Source organism: Hemicordylus capensis, chromosome 2, assembly GCF_027244095.1.
Source record: "Hemicordylus capensis ecotype Gifberg chromosome 2, rHemCap1.1.pri, whole genome shotgun sequence".
Taxonomy (NCBI): domain Eukaryota; kingdom Metazoa; phylum Chordata; class Lepidosauria; order Squamata; family Cordylidae; genus Hemicordylus; species Hemicordylus capensis.
Window position 1 is genome coordinate 187,359,047 of NC_069658.1, and position 21,300 is coordinate 187,380,346.

Sequence of the window (21,300 nt, forward strand, 5' to 3'; positions counted from 1 at the left end):
CGTAGTGCCCAAGCCCCGCCTCTTCTGATTGAACATTATAAATTGAAAGAAGACGAGATGACTACGACTCCCACAATGCAATGCGGAGAAGTAAAGCGTTACCCAGGCAATGAGACCCAAAAACGACACCTCCCTTCAAGTATTGGGGGACGACGACGCTGGTATTACGCGCAAGCGCACTGATAGTGGTACGTGCTGGTTTCTGAAGTGCGCATGCGTCGTGTCGATTCTCGGGGAGAACAGATTGCTATTACTTTCGCCTCCCAGGTATCTGGAAACAAGAAAGAGCCAATTGCATCGCGCGATTTGGTCCCGGTAGGTGTGAGGCTTATTTTCAACGGAGTGGAGTATAAGCAAGATGTGGTGGGCGCTTACGGCAAAACTCCTGTTCAGGATGTAGAGGCAATTGCGCATGCGCCTTGTCCAGCCGCGAAGTGTAGTGGTTTTCTAAGGTGGTGTCTTGCTGCGCGAGGCTTTTGCTGAGTTCCGCAGGGTGTCCACAGATTAGGGGTTGCTTTTGTGGTGGGACGGAGAATGTGCTTTTACCAATTGTATGATTGGCAAATGTTCAAGAGGTGAAGCTTTCTTCCATCACCGCAGCTCCATACTCGGAAATGTTTCACCTGTTGATTTCTGCCTGCTGTGCAGCTGCTATAGACATAGAGCTTTTGTTCTGGGTAGCGTTAGCATGAACCCAGCTTCATTGGAGCCCCTGGTGGAGCCCCTGGTGGCGCAGTGGTAAAACTGCCGCCCTGTAACCAGAAGGTTACAAGTTCGATCCTGACCAGGGGCTCAAGGTTGACTCAGCCTTCCATCCTTCCGAGGTCAGTAAAATGAGTACCCAGAATGTTGGGGGCAATATGCTAAATCATTGTAAACCGCTTAGAGAGCTCTGGCTATAGAGCGGTATATAAATGTAAGTGCTATTGCTATATTGCTATTGATGGCCTTAGACCAGCGTTTTCTTGCAGGCTTAATTCTTAGAAACAGGAGTGCAACACATCTGATCAAAGACAGGGACTCACGTGATGAAATATCCCTGCATCCAACTTTTTTGTTTTTAATAGAAATAGAAAAGCATTATCGTCGAAGTCCCCACCGGTAGTGGTAATCTTGAAAACCAAGTTGATTATCTTATCTGCTTCTGTGAGGATTAGGCCTTATTAAATATGGAACATGCAGGGTGAAGTATGTGAAAGAAGGTGGAGTTGTGCTCCTCACAACTCTAGGCATAGTACTACTAACAAACAGTTCTGGAATGTGGAGAGAATGAAGAGTAGCATGCATCTGAAAATGTGCAGAATGCATTTCTCAGCATATATTCAAGATGTTGGTTATCCTATAAAACCCTAAATAGTTTGGATCCAGTGTATTTTAGAAAGCACCTTCTCCATGCCTCAGTGAGATCAGCTGGGGAGGATTTGCTCTGGGTTCCATCCACTCTTGAATCAGTTTCAGTTTGTGATTCCTGAGGATGTGGACAAGCTGCTTGGAGCAGTATGGCCTACCACCTCTTCTTTGGATCCTTGCCCAGCATGGCTGATTTCATCTTGCAGGGAGCTTTTTGAAGCTGGCCTAGTTAATATCATATCATTAATACCTTACTGAGGGAGGGCAGGATGTCACCTTGTTTGAAGGAGGCAGTGATTAGATCCCTTCTTAAGAAGCCCACTCTGGATCCCCTGGCGATGGATAATTATAGGCCAGTCTCCAACCTCCCGTGGTTGGGTAAGATGACCGAGAGGGGTGGCTGTCCAGCTCCAAACAAACCAATTATCTAGACCCATTTTCAGACTGGCTTTAGGGTGGGCTATGGGGTTGAGATGGCCTTGGTCGGCCTGATAGATGACCTTCGCCAGGGAATTGACAGAAAGAATATGACCCTGCTGCTGCTTTTGGATCTCAGTGGCTTTCTGTACCATTGACCATGGTATCCTTCTGGATTGCCTGAGGGATTTGGGGATAGGAGGCACTGTTTTACAGTGATTCCACTCCTATGTCTTGGGTAGATTTCAGATGATGGTACTTTGTGACAGCTGCTTTTCAAAATGGGAGCTGCTATATGGAGTCCCTCAGGGCTCTATTCTGTCACCAATGTTTTTTAGCATCTACATGAAACTGCTGATGACACCCAGATCTACTTCTCCTTGTCATCAATATCAGGAAATGGTATTAGTTAGAGTGTTGGACCAGAACTGGGAGACCTGAGTTCAAATCCCCATTCAGCCATGAAACTCACTGGGTGACTCTGGGCCAGTCATGTCTCTCAGCCTAACCTACCTCACAGGGTTGTTGTGAGGATAAAAATAACCATGTACCATCTGGGCTCCTTGGAGGAAGTGCAGAATATAAATGTTAAAATAAAATAAAATTAAATTAAAAATAGCCCCTTAAATGCCTGCCTACAGGCAGTAATGGGCTGGATAAGGGATAATAAACTGAAGCTGAATTCAAGCAAGATGGAGGTGCTCATCGTTGGGGGTCATAATAAGCAGGAAGGGATAGAACTCTCTTTTCAAGAAGAGGTTGAAAGAACAGGTTGATAGCTTGGGAGGTTGATATCCTGGCTCTTAAACCCAGGTCTCGCCCTGACGCCTCAGGTTGATGCTTGGCCAGGGGTGCTTTTTACCAGCTATGATTGATTTGACAACTCCACCCATTCCTTGAGGAGAATGACCTGAAAACAATGGCACACCAGCTGGTAACCTCCAGGTTGGACTACTGCAATGCGCTCTATGTAGGGCTGCCTTTGTACGTAGTTCGGAAACTTCAGTTAGTTCAGAATGCGTCAGCCAGATTGGTCTCTGGGGTATCCTGGAGAGACAACATTATACTTGTTCTTAAACAGCTACACTGGCTGCTGATAAAGTGCAGGTTATTACCTTTAAAACCTGAATGGCTTAGGTCTGAGTTACCTGAGAGAGTGTCTTTCTCTGAAAGATCCCCACCACTCATTAAGATCATCAGGAGGGGTCCATCTTTGGGTGCCACCAGTTTACCTGCTGGCGACCTGGGATCAGGCCTCAGTTGTCACCCCTGGGTTGTGGAACACATTCCCTGTGGATATAAGAGGATTGTCTTCCTTGGAGGCCTTCAGGAGAGCCTTAAAGACCCATCGTTCTAGCCTGGCTTTTAATGATACCTAGTTTTAGTTTTAATCTGGCTTAAATGGTTTTTTTTTTAATGGTTTTATTGTATGTGTGTTTATTTTAATGTAAACTGCCCTGAGCCACTTTAGGAAGGGCTTATTTATTGAATGAATGAATGAATGAATGAATGAATGAATATTTTTTTTTGAAAATGAAATGTCAAAGCAGGTAATAGAACCTGTCTCCCTGATATGCCCCATTTCTGTAGCAGAGGATGATTTATTGTCTGGTTGAGCATTCAGTTGTGTGAGCCCTCCTATGCAGTCTGAAGTGGTATAATTGAGAATGTTTCATTTAAAGTTTTATTTTAAAGCCATTTCACCTGGCTATATGCAGCAAAGCTTACTCGATTACAACCACGAATATTGATATACCGCTTTCCGTCAAAAGTTCTCAAAATGGTTTACACAGAAAAATAAATATGGTTCCCTGTCTCAAAAGGGCTCACCATCTAAAAATAAACATTAGGTGGGCACCAGCAACAGCTACTAGAGGAATGCTGTGCTGGGGCTGAATATGGCCAAACACTCTCCCTCTGCTCAGTATCAGAGCATTGCCACTTTAAAAGGTCCCTCTTTGCTCAGGCAGCAGTTAGCACCCCATTGCCTGTGTAGGACCACCTGCCCTCTTTGACTCCACCCAGAACTGTCTCCATCAGTGGCTGTTCTAGCAGTTGTGTAACATTATGTAAGAATTGGTATGTGAATTTGCTTATTTTCCTCTTCCCTCCTCATCCTTTTTCTGTTGTGCTTATCAGATTTTAAATTGTAAATCATCTGGAGCACATTGACAGGAAAGTGGTGTAGCAATATAGTAAGTAAGTAAACATATAAGAACATAACATAAGAACAGCCCTGCTGGATCAGGCCCAAAGCCTATCTAGGCCAGCATGCCCTCTCTCCTGCTGTTGCTCCCCTGCAACTGGTATTCAGAGGCATCGTGCCTCTGAAGCTGGAGGTGGACCACAGCCACCAGACCAGTAGCCATTGATAGACCTGTCCGCCATGAATTTGTCTGAGCCCCTTTTAAAGCCATCCAAGCTTGTGGCCATCACCACATCCCATGGCAAAGAATTCCATAGATTAATTGTGTGCTGTGTGAAAAAGTACTTCTTTTTGTTGGTCCTAAATTTCCTGACTCTCAGTTTCATGGGATGACCCTTGGTTCTAGTATTGTGAGAGAGGGAGAAAAATTTCTCTTTGTCCACTTTCTCCAGTCCATGCATAATTTTATACACCTGAATCATGTCTCCCCTTAGTCACCTCTTTTCCAAAGTAAAGTGCCCTAGATGCTGTAGTCTAGCCTCATAAGGAACGTGTTTTCTGTCACTTTCAGCACCTGTTCTGTAAGTGGAGATGGGACGTTCCTCCAAGGACAAGCGTGACATTTATTACCGTCTGGCCAAAGAAGAAGGATGGCGAGCCCGTAGTGCATTCAAACTTTTGCAGCTGGATGAGGAATATCACCTCTTTCAAGGTGCGTCAGGAAATGCACTTTCAAATTACATTGTGCAAACCTATTTACTTCCTCTGCTAATGAGTCTGAACTATGGCTTAACCCTCAAGCCTGGATTTTTTTATTTTTACATTTTATATCCCGCTCTTCCTCCAAGGAGCCCAGAGCGGTGTACTACATACTTGAGTTTCTCCTCACAACAACCCTGTGAAGTAAGTTAGGCTGAGAGAGAAGTGACTGGCCCAGAGTCACCCAGCTAGTATCATGGCTGAATGAGGATTTGAACTTGGGTCTCCCCGGTCCTAGTCCAGCACTCTAACCAGTACACCACACTGGCTCTTTAGTGCCTGGGCTCATCACCAGAACCTATGAAATATTAATGTTTTTGCTTTAGGGTCTCCTGCTAAATCAGGACACCCTTCCAGCCCTTAAGTAACCTTTCCAGATGCCGTTGATCCTATTTCGTGAACTATAATAGAACCAGCCTACTTACCAGGCTGATCTCTTCTGTTTCAGTTCTTGGATTCACATATCAGGTGTTTGCCAGAATTGTTGCTCCTCAGCTAGCAGGCTGGTCAGAAGGGATGTTGCTTCTGAGCATACACACACTCGAAGGATAGACAGTGTCCGAGCACCATTGAGATTCTATAGGTATTCAGGATGCAGAGGCAAGACTTCCCCATGTGACTTTTTCAGGAAAGCTGAAGCCCTCACTTTTGATAAATCGCTAAAAATCGACTGCCTTTCAGTCAAGAAGAGAGCCCAGGGCTTCTAGTTCCAGTGCTTTTCTTTTAAGTTCTCTTGTAATGGCACTGCCTGATCACTCAGCTTTTTTCATTCTTGCCAGGTGTCTCTAGGGCTGTGGACCTCTGTGCAGCTCCTGGCAGCTGGAGTCAGGTTTTGAGCCGAAAACTCAAGTAAGTGAACCACTTGATTCATGGGAGGATGGGAGGCGTTAGAACCCGCTAGAGCACAAAGGGAACTTCATCCTCATTGCTTTCCCTGTTTCCTTTCCTCCCCAGGGGAGATGACGCCAAGCACGCAGATGTCAAAATAGTGGCCGTAGATCTGCAAGCCATGGCTCCACTTCCAGGTGTCGTTCAAATCCAAGGGGACATCACCAAGGTGTGTGGTACCCAGCCAAGCCTAGAGTTAAGCCATGGGGCTCAACCAACCCCGAGTTCTGCCTTCACCCTACTCCAGCACAGAATAAGAGGCCCACTCAGTCATCAGCCCTTTTGCCTAGGCACAGTTGCACACCCAATTCTCTTTTCCAGGTCTCTACAGCCGAGGAGATTTTTCGCCATTTCGAGGGGCAGCCGGCTGACCTGGTGGTATGCGATGGAGCCCCGGATGGTAGGTGGGGAATGATAACTCCAGTCTTATTTGGGACTGGGGACCTCGACTGGTCAACATCAGCTTTGCAGGGATGGAGGGAAGCTGCCTTCCCTCAGAATATCTGATATTTTTCTTGAACTCTTGCAGTGACGGGACTCCATGACATAGATGAGTACATTCAGGCTCAGCTTTTGCTTGCTGTGAGTATCCCTTGGCTTTCTTACCTGTGTGTAATAGCTAAATTCAACCACAAGAGGTGCTATGGGAGCTATCCCCAAGGTTGTTTCACAGGTTGTTCGTTCAAGGCACAATCTGCTGGGGCCTCTTCCTCTTCTTTCTTCATTTCAATGCAAGGCTCAGTGAAAAGAATGGGGCTTGTGGAAGGCTGAGAAGATAAATTGGCAGGTGTGGGCTTGTGCCTACAGTACTTTTGGTGACCACTCTCTGAACGTGGTGAGGAGCAGGATTGGGACTGTGCCTTACCTCCATACCCACTTGCCCCACCATCAGCACCGCTGGCTGTGCACAGGAGTATCTCTTACTACTGCTACTACAGCTATTTAAATACTCTAATATCCAGTTGGTGCCCAAACATATTATCTAATGGGCATATGCTCAAATCATGTTGTCAGTTTTCACGATGAAATCCAGAAATCAACTGCGCGATTTGAGCCTACGTTCGTTAGATTGCCTCATACGTACAATCTCAGAAGCTCAAGAGCAGGAGTTGGAAGTGTGTGTGTTTGTACACATGTACACAAGTGGCTGGCTTTAGTGTCCTGCTTAGCTCTGTGGCTCCCTGCCCTTTGCTCAAAAAATATTGAATGAAGTTCTGCAAAATAACCAAGTACACGTACATGGTATATACAGGTCCCAGAATTGAGTTTTTCTTGGTGCGGAACATTTATATTTGTGCCTAAAGGATATGTATACCAGCCTGTCTGCAGTGGGAAGGGGTCTAAGAGGATTTTGAACCAGGAGGTGCTAAGGCAGAATGCCAAGTGCTCAGCAGCTGGTTCCACCAGGCAAGCCAAAATGTATCTGAAGGCCAGACCTTGCTTTCCCCCAACCAACCAGGAAAGTGATGTTTGTCTGAGGCTTGGCACTTACTGTGAGAACCAACCTCTCTCTGGGATGAACCACTTCAGACTGCTGGGTGGTCTAACATGATTGAATGTTTGTCCATTCCAGAAAATTCTTCTCACATAGAAAACTAAAGGAACGAGGGTTCTCGCCTAATCTTCTCCCTCATGCTAGTTTTCTATGTGTGAGGTTAGTGGGGTGTATGTGTGTGGTCTGGTGAAACATTCACTCACAAGAGTCTTCACCGACAGACTGAACAGTCCTGCTCTACAGATTGAAATGGTATATTCAAGACGTAGATTTAGTACTCAGCGTCAGGGTGGTTGAAGAGTGCTTATAGGTGATGTGGAAATATGTGTACAACCCTTAGCGATCTAGGGCACACTGGACAATTCCATTCTGTCTCCCTTTCAGGTAGTGAGTCCTTGTTCCGTGTGACTTAAAAAAGCTTGGCTGTAGCAGGCAATTTCTCTTCTTATTCAAATATGGATATGTTCCCCATCTACTCTGCCATAGTAATACCTGCTGCATCTCAGTGCTAAACAAGCTTGATCTTGATCCATGTGCTTCTGCATTCCCAAGCGTTGATTTGTCTTCCCTTTCTTCCAGGCCCTGAACATCACTACACATGTTCTAAAGAAGGGAGGGACTTTTGTAGCAAAGGTGAGCACTGCAGCAACCAGAGAGGAGTTCATGGGTACAGCAGTGCCCATTCCAAGTCCGTGCCATTGTGGACCTCTAGCTCGCTAAAGCGAGTGGCTTTCCCATATTGGTTCTGGTACCACATCACATTGGTCATTAGAATGTAAGGTACTGCAGCAAGTGGGATGGGAATTGAGTGGACATGTCCTGTTCAGGGTAAGAGCTACAAGTTCACAGACATCCAGCTGGACTCTAAGGGGTTTACTGGGGTCAACAGTGAGCCAAGAGGCAGCAGGTTCCTCAACACCTAGGACAGCAACAAGGCAACTCACACAAAGGTGTGAGAAGCATTATGGATCGCATCAGTTCTTTGCACCAAATCTAGCTCTATCCAGAGTTCTTAGCTGAAGACATCTTCAGCGGTGCTGGAAAATTTCCTAACGTGCCTTTTGTTGAATCCTGTGGGGGTAGGTGGGTTGTTCAAACCCCAGAGGCAGAAACTGAGTTGTTGGTCAGAGGCAGAAACTGTGGCTCACGGCTGCTGTCATTGAGCCTGGGTGCAGGGCTGAATGGCGAGTTTCTCCTAGATTGTTCCCTCTCAGCATCTGATGCAGCTGGGCTCAGTGCCCCCAATCAGTCTTGGCCAACCTCCTTTTGGCTCCTTTGGTGGAGGATCCTCTACCTCTGTGCCCCTGTCTGGGACCCTGGGTGATGACTCAAGAATGTAGCTAACCCTGTTGTTACAATGGCACTGTGCTTTCCCACCTCAGATATTCCGAGGGAAGGATGTTACCCTTCTCTATTCCCAGTTACGGATTTTCTTCCCTGATGTGACATGTGCTAAACCCCGAAGTAGTCGCAACTCCAGCATTGGTGAGTGAATGGAGCAGGATTGGTAAAAATCGATAATTTTAAAAAATAAATAAAAGGATTTTTAAAAAAATTTAAATTGGATTTTATTTTCTAAAAACCATTTAAAAACTCACTTAGGTCAAAGATATCATCATTAAAATTAATCATAACTTCTAATTATATTCTGTGAACATGTTAACAGCAGTATGTGAGGATGAGAGATAGCAGACCTGATCAGTCCTATTCTGCAGGTGGTGTACATGCAACACATGCACACACGGTCAAGCCCTTGCCCCTCCCCCCCCCAAAGTGCAAAGACAAAGAAGGTCAATAAATGAATAGAGGATTTGTGGGGATAGATCTGAGCAAGGACAACGACTCTGGAAATAAATAGAAGGGATAGGGGAGGGAATAGAAAGTGGAAACAAATGTGAACAGAACATATTCATGCAGTCCTGCAGAAACCTTTTTGGATTGTATCCTCTGTTGTAGAAGGGAAATGCCTATCATGGCAGCAGGCTGTAAAAGAGACCCCATTTGGGAATATTGTAATGCAGTTCCTGTACCTGTGGGTAAGACAGGTGTGTGTGTGTAATGCAAACAGTGCAACAAAGCAATCTAAAGCCTGGTTTATTGTTTATTTATTACATGTATATACTGCCCCATCCAAATGGCTCTGAATGAAACCTCATTATGAGAAGTGTGTGCCTGCCTTCTAAAAATGAAACCTACATCTTTCTCTGAATATTAAGGTTATATTAGATAACAAGAATGTACTTTTATTAGAAAATGATGATTAAAGAGAATCTTCCTGACTAATGATTTAAATCATTAAAATTGAGTCCTTTTGTTAAGTGATTTAAATCATGATTTAAATCCATTTGAGTTAAATAAAATTAGCCTGGGAGTGAAGGGCTTTGTGCAAGCCTGCTAGATTCCTTAAAATTTCCACTTTGATTTAACCCCTGCTAACTGGTCAAAGAGGCCCCTTTCAAGTGGTGATTCCCTTCTGTTTAGCAGGGGGAGAGCAACTGCTCCAGTTCAGCCCAGCATAGCATCCCTCCCAGTAGCCATGGCTGGTGTTTCCTTTGTGGTGGTGTCATCATCTTCATCTTTTTAAGATTGTGATTAAGATTGATTTGTCACAGCATGCTGCCAGTGTGTCAGGACTTATTGGGGGGGACTGAGGATGTGTGTGTTATTATCAGAACAGTAGCCTCAAAAATGATAAAACCCCCCCTTTTTTTTGTTCTCCCAGAAGCCTTTGCTGTCTGCCAAAACTATAGTCCCCCTGAAGGCTATGTGCCAAACATGTCCAATCCCCTGCTGGATCACTGTTATGGTAAGGAGCCTTGGGAGAGAGGATGCCTCTGAGGATACTGCTGTCCATTTTGGAGCCGGGCAGAAGGGAGGAAGGTGGAGGATTTGGGATCAGTGGAAAGAAGGCAGAAGAAAGAGTCAGGCCAGTGGGGAGGTGGGCTGCAAGACATCTTGCAAGGGATTAAGAGTGATGGGACTTTAGGAGTGATCTTCTGGCACTAAAAGACAAGCAGTGACTTAGGATTCCACGCTTAGGCTGTCTCTCTGTGTCTCTCTCTCTTTGAGATCCCTGAGCTGGAACTTTGCAATTGCTTGCTTGCTTGCTTGCTTGCTTGCTTGACATTAGAAACCAATCTTGTGTAGTGATTTTAATGTCACTGGTTCACAGTGTATTAAAAGAAACCAATAAAACAGTAAAAGTGCAACACAGAAACAGCACCAATAAGGAAAATAGCATCCCTTAAAATATAAATGCTTAAGTAAAGATCCAGGGCTTTACCAAGGATCCTTGGGTTCACTACCTTGAATAGCCAGACAGGTTTGGTACTACAGGGAATGGAGTATTAAGGGATAGGAAGCATCCTAGGCTAGCCTGCATAAGCTAATCATCGCAGTTCTCCATTGTTTCTAACGAATTCTGTCCTCACAACTTGGAGGTGAGTTTAGGAAACTCTTGGCACCTACATAACTAACCGTGAAGTTTGAGGTACAGGGATTAACTCACTGGCTCCTTAAATACTTCACTGACCAGTTCTAGATCTTAAGGAAGATATTTATTTAGGAAAACTTCCCTTGTATAATTACTAGCATCTCAGATAACATAGAAATCCCGAGTGAACCTATCATTATCTCAATTGCACAAACACCAGTTACTTTTATAGTGTAAAATCCAGGACCTAAAACTTAAAGGCAGAAGAAGTTAGCTTCTCTGACCACATGCTTTTTCAGAGTTGGTCTCTTTGCCTTTAGCCAAGTACTTCAGCACTGCTTCTCTGACTTCTAAAGATTTTAGAAGATAACTTTAGATAGCTTTTTATTTTTATTTCTATTTTTAGATAGCTTTAGATTTTAGATTTTAGGCCTCTGAGGCCTAAATTTAATGCAGACGATAACTAGCATTAAAAGATAGCTCTCTTTGATGCTCACACACAGGATGTGGTCTCCTTAGAATGCTGCATAGGTGATGTAGTTGAGTAGTCACATCCTGATGGCACAATGGGCCCATTGTTGGATTGCTAGACACCTTTTTTGTGTGTAGGAGGACAATGATCTAACTGTCTGCAGCTGTGACAGAGACAGATTGTTCCCTGAGTGTGCATGCAACTTCTTAGACACATACCTCAGTTTTTCATTAACTCAGCACTAGAATTTCCAAGCTTCTTCTTTACAGAAGTGTATGGGCACATCTACAATACACATTAAAACCTGTGGGAATGGGACTGGAAAGTCATGACTTCTCCCCAAAGAATGCTAGGAAATATTAGTTTTCTGCAGGTGCTGGAAATTCTTTGTGAGCCCCTTCATCAGTAGTGGCCAGTCTTTTTGGCATCTGTGCCACAAGTCAAGGCTAAAGTATGAGATGTGTAACTCTAGTGTACATTACAGGAGAACCTTGTTGTTCGTGGAACCACTATTTTATTGACACCTGTTTCCAGTATCTGCGGATACAGTCCCGTATCTGTGGATACCCACCAGTGTTTTCTCTAATTTTTTCCACCTGTGTGCAGAATGAGTTGTGTTCTGGATGGAAGTATCAAGACAGTCTGTGTGCACTTGCATTCAGAGTGGGATCTTCCTGATTAAACCTGAGTGGGATCTTAAATTAACTAAGCTCACATCAAAAACCGTGTGAGTGTGCGCACATATGCACGCCTTAGAGGAACACTGATACCCACGTATCCGCGGTTCCTAGAGGGCCAGAAGTGACCATGGAGGTCATCTCCGGCTGCCATTTTGTCTCAAGGAAGCCTGGAAGAGACAAGAGGAGCTGTGGCTCATTTCAGTGGGGAGAATGGACTTTTTTCACGGTTTGGGTGGCATTCTGTCCTTTGGGGGGCATTCCTGGGCACATTGGAGACCTGCGGAGCACACCGCAGTAAGTTTTGGCCCATTTGGGGGCTTTAAATTTTTTTGCCTCCACCATGGAACCTAACCCTCCTCTCCCCATAGACCTAATGGCTCGTAATTTGCAGTTCCATTACTCGCGGTAGTGAGCAAGGAACAGAACCCTTGCGAGTAACAAGGTTCTCCTGTACAGTGCTTCTGAATCTGGCATCGAGAGCTAAGCATATAAACAAGAAGCCCCTGGCTCAAATCTTGCTCTGGACATGAACTTGCTGAGTGGCCTTAGCCCAACCTTTATCTCGTAGTCCAGTCCTCCCTACTCAACATACCCATCTGCAATATGGGGATAATAATATTACTCTGCCTTACAAGGTGGTTGTAAGGATTAGCAAGATAGTGTGCTTTTTTTAAAAAAGTACTTTGAATACTTGAATGGTATATAATGCTAAGTTTATTTTTCTACATCATCTGCTTCCACTATTTTCATTCTGGGTCTTTACAATCACCTGGGTTTTTTTCCTTGCTTAAACCGTAGATTCCCTCATCTGTTTCTCTTAGCAGATTTTTTATTTATTTGGCTTTCTCCTCATCTTATTTCTGGTCTTTATTTTCTCTTTTTCTGCCATCTTTTTAATGTAATTGTAGGTGATGAGCCTCTCGGTAGGGCTATATTGTGTTAGCTTTTGTTTGGCGCCTATTTGCCAAATGATAAATATGTCATTATTATTATTGTCATCATGATGTTGATAGAGGGGCATCTGTGTTACTCTGAAGCTGCAAAAACAACAGTCTTGTGGCACACAAAAGATAACACATTTATTATACATGAGCTTTTGTGGATTACGATCCACTTCAATGACATTAAATCCTCAGTAAGCAAATACATACACATGCGCACATGTGCACACACGTGTCAGGAGCTTGATACCATCAAAAATAGGTGGAGTTACATGTATAAAAAGGGATGGATTTGGGCAGTTGAAGTCTTGGAGAACCAGGAGAAAAAAATGCTGTTAAGAAGAGAGAGAAATAAAAATAGAGCTGAGAAATCACTGGGAGAGTTAAGCTGAAGACTCTTGAATCACTCTCAAAGCTGCTGAAGGAACAGATTGGAATTGAACCCAGCAGTACTGGAGAGAGTGAGCAAGGCCCATGGCTGAGGAAGGGAAAAAGCAAGTCTTGATTCAGACACACACACACACACACACACACACACACCACTCCTAGTAAGGACTCTGGGTTAAGGCACAATATTAGGTATAGGTTAGATTGGATGCTTTTCTCTCTTTATTTGTTCCTTTATGCTTCTATGGATGCTGTTTTCTTTGTACTAAGTTTTCACACACAAAAATCTACTGTTTTGAATTGTACTGTTTTTAAGTAACATTTCTCATTTTGAATTTAAAAATCCGTAGCTTCTATCCAGACTACCTAACTTTGAATGCAACAGAGGTTTGAAAGGCTGTTTCAGTAGACGCAGCCAGAGAAAATATAAAAGTCTGCTTGGTGGTTAGAGTGTTGGACTAGGACCAGGACGACCCAAGTTTGAATCCCCATTCAACCATGAAACTCACTGGGTGACTCTGGGCCAGTCATTTATCTCTCAGCCTGACCTACCTCACAGAGTTGTTGTGAGGATAAAAATAACCATGTACACTGCTGAGCTCCTCGTAGGAAGAGCAGATATGAGTGTGAAAATAAAAAAATAAAAGCTCAAAATCATGGGGCTGGTTGAGACTGGGCCGTGACAGAGATTCAGTTCAATTTAATTTTATTTGTTACGGGCATAGATCAGCAGAGGTAGATATCATACAGAATCACAATATGATTTTGCATTCCTTTTGAGCTTATCTCAAAGACAAGGCCTTTGAATTTGTGTATGCTGTTTTTCAAATTTTTTGTATGTACATGCACGCACACCCACCCACCCACTGAGCATTTAAGTTTATGCATCTGATGAGGTGAGCTGTAGTCCATGAAAGCTTATGCTACAATAAATTTGCTAGACTAAGGTGCCACAAGGCTCTTGGATATCCTGTTGGGAGCAGTGCTGGAACCAGGTTGGCCTGTGCCACATTGCTTTCAGTACTGAGTTTTGGAACTGCTCCTTCTGAAGCAACATGGCCACAGGAGGTGAAGAGACCACAGTCCTGAGTAGGTTTCCTTACAAGTCTTTAGGCTGGAGAGTTTCTTCTTCCCAGAGAGAAAAAACAAACAAAGGTGTGGTTATAAGGGTCTTTCTCAACTGGGGAGTGGGATGGTGAGGACAAACCTGAGGGTATTTAGTAAAATACAAGAATTGTGGGAGAAATAGTGGTACTGTGGGGGGTGGGGAGGAGGCAAGGGAGTCTTTGTGGCAGGAATGGCAAGCTGCCTGCTCCAGAGACTGGGAGGGTTCTCTCTTTGCAATCGGCACTTGTTTCCCAATACAGATGTGGATTTCAACCAGCTGGAGGGTCCCAATAGGGTCATTGTCCCCTTCCTGGCTTGTGGAGATCTGAGTGCTTATGATTCTGACCGGACGTATCCCCTACAGGTAAGGCTGGCTGAGGACCTGGGGGCCCTTCCCTCAAAGGTGCGCGCACACACATTCCCCAAGCCCTCCGTGCAGCTTCCTAAAACTGCCACTGCTGCTCCCCCCCCACTCCGCTGCCTTTCCCCATCGCCTCACACCACTGCACTGAGAGGGTGGTGGAATGTATGTGGGGAGGGTGCCTGGTTTTGAGCAGAATGGGGAATTAAGGATGGGAGTTGGGGCACAGGGGCGCCTTGTGCGTGGGGCGCACTGGGAATATGCCCTGTGGGCCAGTCAGCGCCTGTGTACCACATGTGTGGTTGTATGTGTGTATTCATGTGTGTGTGGCTTGCAACCTGTTTCTCCTGAAAGTGTCTGGAGTTGTATTTTTCAGCTGATATTATGGTAAAGTGACCTGAAAGATGGGTGTCAGATGTTTGGACAGGGGCGCAATTTCAGTGCTTGCCCTAGGCGCTGTTTTCCCTAGATATGCCCCTGTGCGTGGCGCAGTGTTAACATACATTTCTGTGTGAGAGAGATCATTAAGTGCGCACACGGCCTTGAAACTGCCACCCAGAACAGAACTGTTTCCACTCACTGATGATCACAATTAGAGGGAAGACTGGTCTGGAGGCAAGCCGGCAGCCAGACAAGGTGCCTATTCCTAGACCCCTTGGTTTGGGACCCCTGTTGCATTCCAGTCATTGGGAAGAGAACCTGGCAGCAGGTGAAACAGGCTGCATGGAGACTGGGGGAGAGGATGGAGCAGGTGGCACCTTAGCATGGAGCGGGGAGATTGGCAAACGGGATCCTGACAATTGGGGAGAGAGGGTTTATAGATCAGGGAGGTTGCTGGGCTAATTTCAGTCTCTCTCCTCTTCATTTGGGCAGCTGGATCCTGAGAAGAAATATACCTACGTGCCTCCGACTCAGCCTCCCATCCGCCCTCCCTATGAAGAGGCCTGCTTCCTAAAGAAACACAACCTTCTCACCAAGGAGCCGACACCTCAACCCCAACAGCAAGCCATACCCTGTGATCCTCCACAGCAGGAGGAGCAGGAGGCACTGCACTGTCCTCTAGTGGCTGAGGTCATAGGCTCTATGGAGGAACTATCCACATCCACGTGATATAATCACAAAGCCCAAAGGGGAGAGGTGTATATGCATCTTGTCCCCTTCTGGCTTGAAAGACTTTTCGTTTAATACTTCCTGGGTAGTTTATAGGAGTCTCTAGTTCATCGCTTTAAAAGCCTGGAAAAAGACCCAAATATAACATTGTTTTTAGTAAAGTCTTGTTACTTGATCACAGTTTTCTTTAGTGTAGTATTGCTGATGGGGAGCCCTGAGCATCAGATTTGTAATCCACTGTCTAGGGATCACTTTGGGTTAAGGACCTAACCTGCCTCATGGGATGGCTGTGAGGGCAGGTGAAAGAAGGTCGTTTTATATATTCAGCAATCCAAAAACCTTTGGTTTAAGATGTTTTACATTTTCACTCATTCTCTGAAAATAACAGAAATGGCAAGTTAAGGTGCCCTTCTTAACTTCCGCACCATAGGAACAGAGGAAGCTGCCATATCCTGAGTCAGATCATTGGTCTATCTAGCTCAGTATTGTTTTCACAGACTGGCAGCGGCTTCTCCAGGTTGCAGGAGTCTCTCTCAGCTCTATCTTAGAGATGCCAGGGAACAAACTTGAAACCTTCTGCACTTCCCAAAGTGGCTCCATCCCCTGAGGGGAATATCTTGCAGTGCTCACACATGTGGTCTCCTATTCATAGGCAACCAGGTGGATGGACCCTGTAGCTAAGGGGACAAGCGATGCTTGCTACCATAAGACCAGCTCTCCACCCCTACTCCTGCTTCTGGAGAGGAGAGACTTCTCTAGATTCTGCAACCTTTGGGGCTCCTGGAGACTCCACCCCTGAACACCACACACATGATGGCCCCATTCGGAGTTAGTTACCCTCGCACTTCTGACGGGTCTCCCCTCCCCCCGCGTTTTAATTACAGCTCGGCCAGTTAGGCAGGTAGTCGAGAGCAGCTCTGGAAAGAACTGGATTGGAACTGAGCAGAGAGGCCAATTAAAATGAAGTCGCCTGTCTGTCAAGGCGTCTTTCTCACCTCTCCTGCTCCAGCCGGATCTGCCCGGGGCTCCAGCACCTGAGATCCATTGTCAAGTCCTTCCCCTTCTCTGGCCCCCACAGGTGCCACCGCCCTCCTCCTCCTCCTCCTTGCTGGAGAGAGTCCAAAGGTGCAGTGAGCAGCAGAATGCAAACGGCTGCTGAGGAAATGGGCCCTGATGGCTCCCTGGCCTGGAGAGGGGCTGGGATCTCTGCCTCCTCACTCCTCCAGCCCTGGCTCAGGTAAAAAAGATCTCTTTGTCTGGTCTGAATGGGCCACCGCCTGAGCGAGGCAGATCTCTCCTCCGTGGGCCCCCAGAACACCGCCTGACCTGGCTTCAACTCTTTCCTCCATCCCACCCAAGAAAGGAGGGAATCAGATGTGAGCTATGTGCGGCTTCCCCGCCATCATCACTCGGGAGTTTGCTCGGAGTTCTGCTGCCTTCTACCCCATAATCCACAGGATCGCTCCTGACAGGGAAGGGAGGGGGCACCAACCAACAGCCAAGCTCTGGAGAGGTTTTGTGGCTCTGGAAATAGCGAAGGGGTTAAGCCGTCCCAGCACATCTTGGGGGAGGCAGGGTCTGGTTATCTGATACAGGAGGCAGAGGAACTCACATATAAGCTTTAAAGACTTTGTACAGTCTGGTATATATGATGATGGCTTGAGAATGAGGCTCCATACACCTACACTTTGCCTTGATCAGAGATGCAGCAAGCAGAAATTCATCAGGGGCATCTCTAGGAAGTTATTAGGGAAATGGCACCTTTTAAATGTCTGCCTGAATGCATCCCTCTCCAGCCCAATGTCCAACTGAAAGACCAAGGCAAAGTGTGGGCGCATGGAGTCTCATTTCTAAAGCCATCATATACCAGACTGTACAAAGTCTTTACAGCTTATATGGCACAGAAGTTAGTAGGAGTAGTCTTTATTTCAGTTGGAGACCAAATACAACATCAAGATTTACATAAACTGCATAATAATACATTGCTCCATCAACAATATCTTATTGTCCCACCATCTGTTCCATCTAGTGGTACTTGGTGGGCTGCACCAAACTAATGACAATAACTTTTTATTTATTTCTTTGTCATGTTTATATACTGCCTGATATATACATCTCTAGGCAATGTACATAAACCAGATTACAATCTAAAAATAAACTCCAGACTCTGGAATGCTCTCCCGGTGGCTATTCGCTCCTCGGTCTCCATCACAGCTTTTAGAAAGCATGTTAAATCGTGGCTTTTTACCCAGGTTTTTATTTGATTGTCTCTGCTGCTGCTTCTTTGTACTCTGCATTGCTTTTATGCTTTTAAAATCAGATTTGTTTTATATTTTTAGTTCAATATTTTAATTGTGTCTTTTTTACTATCTTGTTTTTAAATTTTGCTGTAAACCACCTTGGGATTGTTTTAATGAAAGGCGGTATATAAATTTAACAAACAAACAAACAAACAAACAAATAAATAAGCACTTTCACAGAATAAAAATAATTCACAGAATTAAACAATTAAAATAATTTCACAAGATAAAAACAAACAGTGTGAAATTAATTTTAATTAAAAGCCTGAAAAAACAGGTGTATCTTAAGGGTCTTTTAAAAAGCAATCAGAGATGGAGAAGCTCTTTGTTTTGGTAGGGAGTGCTTTCCAAAGCCCTGGGGCAGCCACAGAGAAGTCCCAGCCCCAAGTTACCTCCTGGCAAGCCAGTGGCAACCCTAACCAGACTTCCTCAGATGATCTTAATAGGCAGCAGAGTTCATGACAAAGACGGCAATCTCTTAAATACCCTGGACCTAGGCCATTCAGGGCTTTATAGGTAATAACCAGCTTGCCCGGAAAGATCAGAAGCCAGTGCAGTTCTTTCAGAATCGGTGTTATATGGTCCCTTCATGTTGTCCCAGAGACCAGCCTGGCTGCTGCATTCTGTACCAGTTGTAGTTTCCAAATTATATACAAAGACAGCCCCACATAGAATGCATTACTGTAGTCAGTCCTGGAAGTCACCAGCATATGCACTACTGTTTTAAGCTGATAAGCATTCCTGGCCGCTGCCTCAGCCTGAGAAACCAGAGAGAGTTTTGGATCCAGGAGCACTCCCATGCTATGTACCTGATCTTTCAGGGTGGTGTAACCCCATCGAGAACAGGCACATCTGTCCCATGTCTCACCCACCCACCCCATTCAGTATCATACTTGGATTCAACTTCAGTTTGTTATCCTTCATCCAGCCCATTACCTCCTCCAGGCACTGGAATGGAATGGTGATACTCTCAGATTTCAGTCTCACTTTGACAACAACTTTGGCCTCATTGAGATCTTGGCAGGTATTAGGTTCATTGTTTCTCAACCTGTATCTTTAGCAGTGTTTAGTGTTGCAACATATATATGGAGAGTTTGGGGCATAGGCAGTTTTTGCACCCTTATATGCACAAAGAGCTTATGCTGTGGGGAAATCTAAGTTTAAAGATTTCTCATTAATCTTGGTTTTTTTGGTGCCGTTTGGCTTCCTATCGTCTTAACATGTTGGATCAACTTATTATGTCTGGCTTTGTTTTTAAATCTTTTGATAGTTTGAGAGATGAATTTGAATTTAAAGAGATGAATAAGACCAATATTAATTATAGCTGAGCACTTTTGAATAGTGAACTTGAGTGCCCTGTCCTTTTAATTCAAAGGTGATGGCCCTGAAGGTAGTGTAATGTGCTTCTTTAGCCCTGAGAATGAGGTTATGCAGCAGAAGCTTTTCTTTTGTACTTACTGCACACCAGCACAGAGAATGTTTAGGGAAGGTTGGCTGCAGACTCCCAAATGCTGGAGATGTAGTTTAGAGGTGGGGACACTTATGTGTATGGTTGGGCCTGTCCAATTCATAGGACTGTTAATATGACTGTACAACATTATTTGGTTGTACAAGAAGATTGTGTTCTTTTGGGTTATAACCCCCCCAAATATAGAATTTCTTTGTCTCGAGAATTATGGATTTTTTTTTAGCATGGGGAATTGCCAAAAGGATTCTTAGACAATATAGGAAGGATAAATTTACTCCTGGTTTGGAGACATGGATTATGGCTTTGAATAAATGGTAGGGGAATAAGCTCTCGCTCTCTTGCTGATTCAATACATTTGGCTGCTTTCAAAGGGAACCAGAATACACCATGACCTCTAGAACTCAACACCACAATCCTTGATTTTCTGCATTTAGAGCTATTAAGAGAAGCAGATTGCAAAGAATTTCACCATTTTTCGCATAATGTTCCCCGCCCCCAGCCCAATCTTGTTTTATTGCATTTAAGCCACAGCTCTCATGAGTGCACCTCCTCCCAGGTAAGTGTGCAGCAGAGGACTACAACCTTAATTGGCAGAAATTTTCAATATGCCAGGAGTGAAGAGCAGAAGGCATCTCACATCTGTCCCTTTTATTTATATTCTTCAAAATCATATTCCAACTTTCTTCTTCAAAGTTTTAAAATCCCATCAGACATGGATGAAAACTACACATTTAAAAATACATCAAGAAATGCAGTAGACACAAGAGTTGTCAGTCAACCCACCCCATAAATCTGACCACAAAATATCTTGGCTGAGTTTGGCAGGCATCCCTCAGGAGAGAGTTCCCGAAGCATCAGCTCATCAGTGGCAAAGGCCTTGCTCCAGGACATCATCAGCCTAAGCGCCAGAGGAAGGACAAACCATGCAGGTTCTCACCACTTTGGGAGTTTTCTTTGTGCAGGCTCTTTCTAGGCCAAGAACAGCCAGGATGATGCCAGCAGGGCTGATGGAGCAGGAAAGCAGTGCAAGCTAGGAAAGGCAAGCAGGTTCCCTAGTGAAGGCAGCAACATTTTGGATACAGGACAGCAAGAAATACTCAAAAGCCACTTGTCAGTTATTCTGGGCACTTGAACATATGGACTGTTGCTTGTGCATTTTATGAAACGCTAACATTCTGAAAACCCACAGTGCTTGCATCCAAAGTCTCACCCGTCCACGATTTTCTCTGGCCTACCATAGCTATGTCTACACTACAGATTTTAAATCAACCCTCCTTAAGAATCATGATTCCAAGTCAAGGGATTCTTGGAACTGGAGTTGTCTAAGGGGCAAGATCTTTCTAGCACAGGCCTGCTCAACTTGAGGCCCCCCCAGCTGTTTTTGGATGACAACTTCCATAATCCCAAGCTAGAGTAGCCAGTAGGTATGGGAGTTGTAGGTCATCTGCAGGAGGGCCAAAGTTGAGCAGCCCTGTTCTAGCAGGGCTGCTCAACTCCCACAACTCCCAGAGATTTCAGAAAGGGGAGTGGGAAGCTATAACAGTTAAACTCTTTTCAAGGCCCTATTTGCAGAGGAAATGTTTGCCTTTTAGCAGTGAAAAGCTGATACAATCTGGAGAAGCAGATGTGAAGAGCTGGAAACCGGAGATCCTCTCCAGTGTCTTCCTTTAGGCCATCCAGATGTTGCTCTCTAGTTCTTCAACTTTTTTCTTCTGGAAATGTTGACATTGCCCGTTTCACCCAGGGCTTTTTAGGATCAGCACAGAACTTTTGACCACCTTTTGTAAGAAGCCTGCAGAAAGAAGACAAGATAGCTTGGCTTTGGAAATTATACCTGAAATACACATCTTTTGAAGATATATCCGCCTCCCTTTTCTAACCAGGGAAGAGAGCTGGTCTTGTGGTAGCAAGCATGACTTGTCCCCTTAGCTAAGCAGGGTCCACCCTGGTTACATATGAAAGGGAGACTACAGGTGAAACTCGGAA

The 21,300-nt window shown here is 44.9% G+C and overlaps 1 protein-coding gene across 5 annotated transcripts; it reads left to right on the plus strand.

Annotated features, from left to right (window-relative positions):
- Positions 1-48: 48 nt before the first annotated feature.
- FTSJ1 (FtsJ RNA 2'-O-methyltransferase 1) lies at positions 49-19,519 on the plus strand. 5 transcript variants are annotated; one of them, XM_053291280.1, is made up of 11 exons: positions 49-188; positions 4,485-4,625; positions 5,452-5,521; positions 5,627-5,729; positions 5,882-5,960; positions 6,090-6,142; positions 7,635-7,688; positions 8,438-8,540; positions 9,778-9,861; positions 14,336-14,439; positions 15,310-19,519. In XM_053291280.1, the coding sequence occupies exons 2-11, from the start codon at positions 4,505-4,507 to the stop codon at positions 15,544-15,546; spliced, it is 1,008 nt and encodes a 335-aa protein (XP_053147255.1). In that variant the 5' UTR covers positions 49-188; positions 4,485-4,504; the 3' UTR covers positions 15,547-19,519. The 5 variants fall into 5 exon arrangements, with proteins under 5 accessions (XP_053147255.1, XP_053147256.1, XP_053147257.1 ...); XM_053291281.1 differs by having other exon boundaries at positions 185-315; XM_053291282.1 differs by lacking the exon at positions 49-188 and adding an exon at positions 345-452.
- Positions 19,520-21,300: the final 1,781 nt, after the last annotated feature.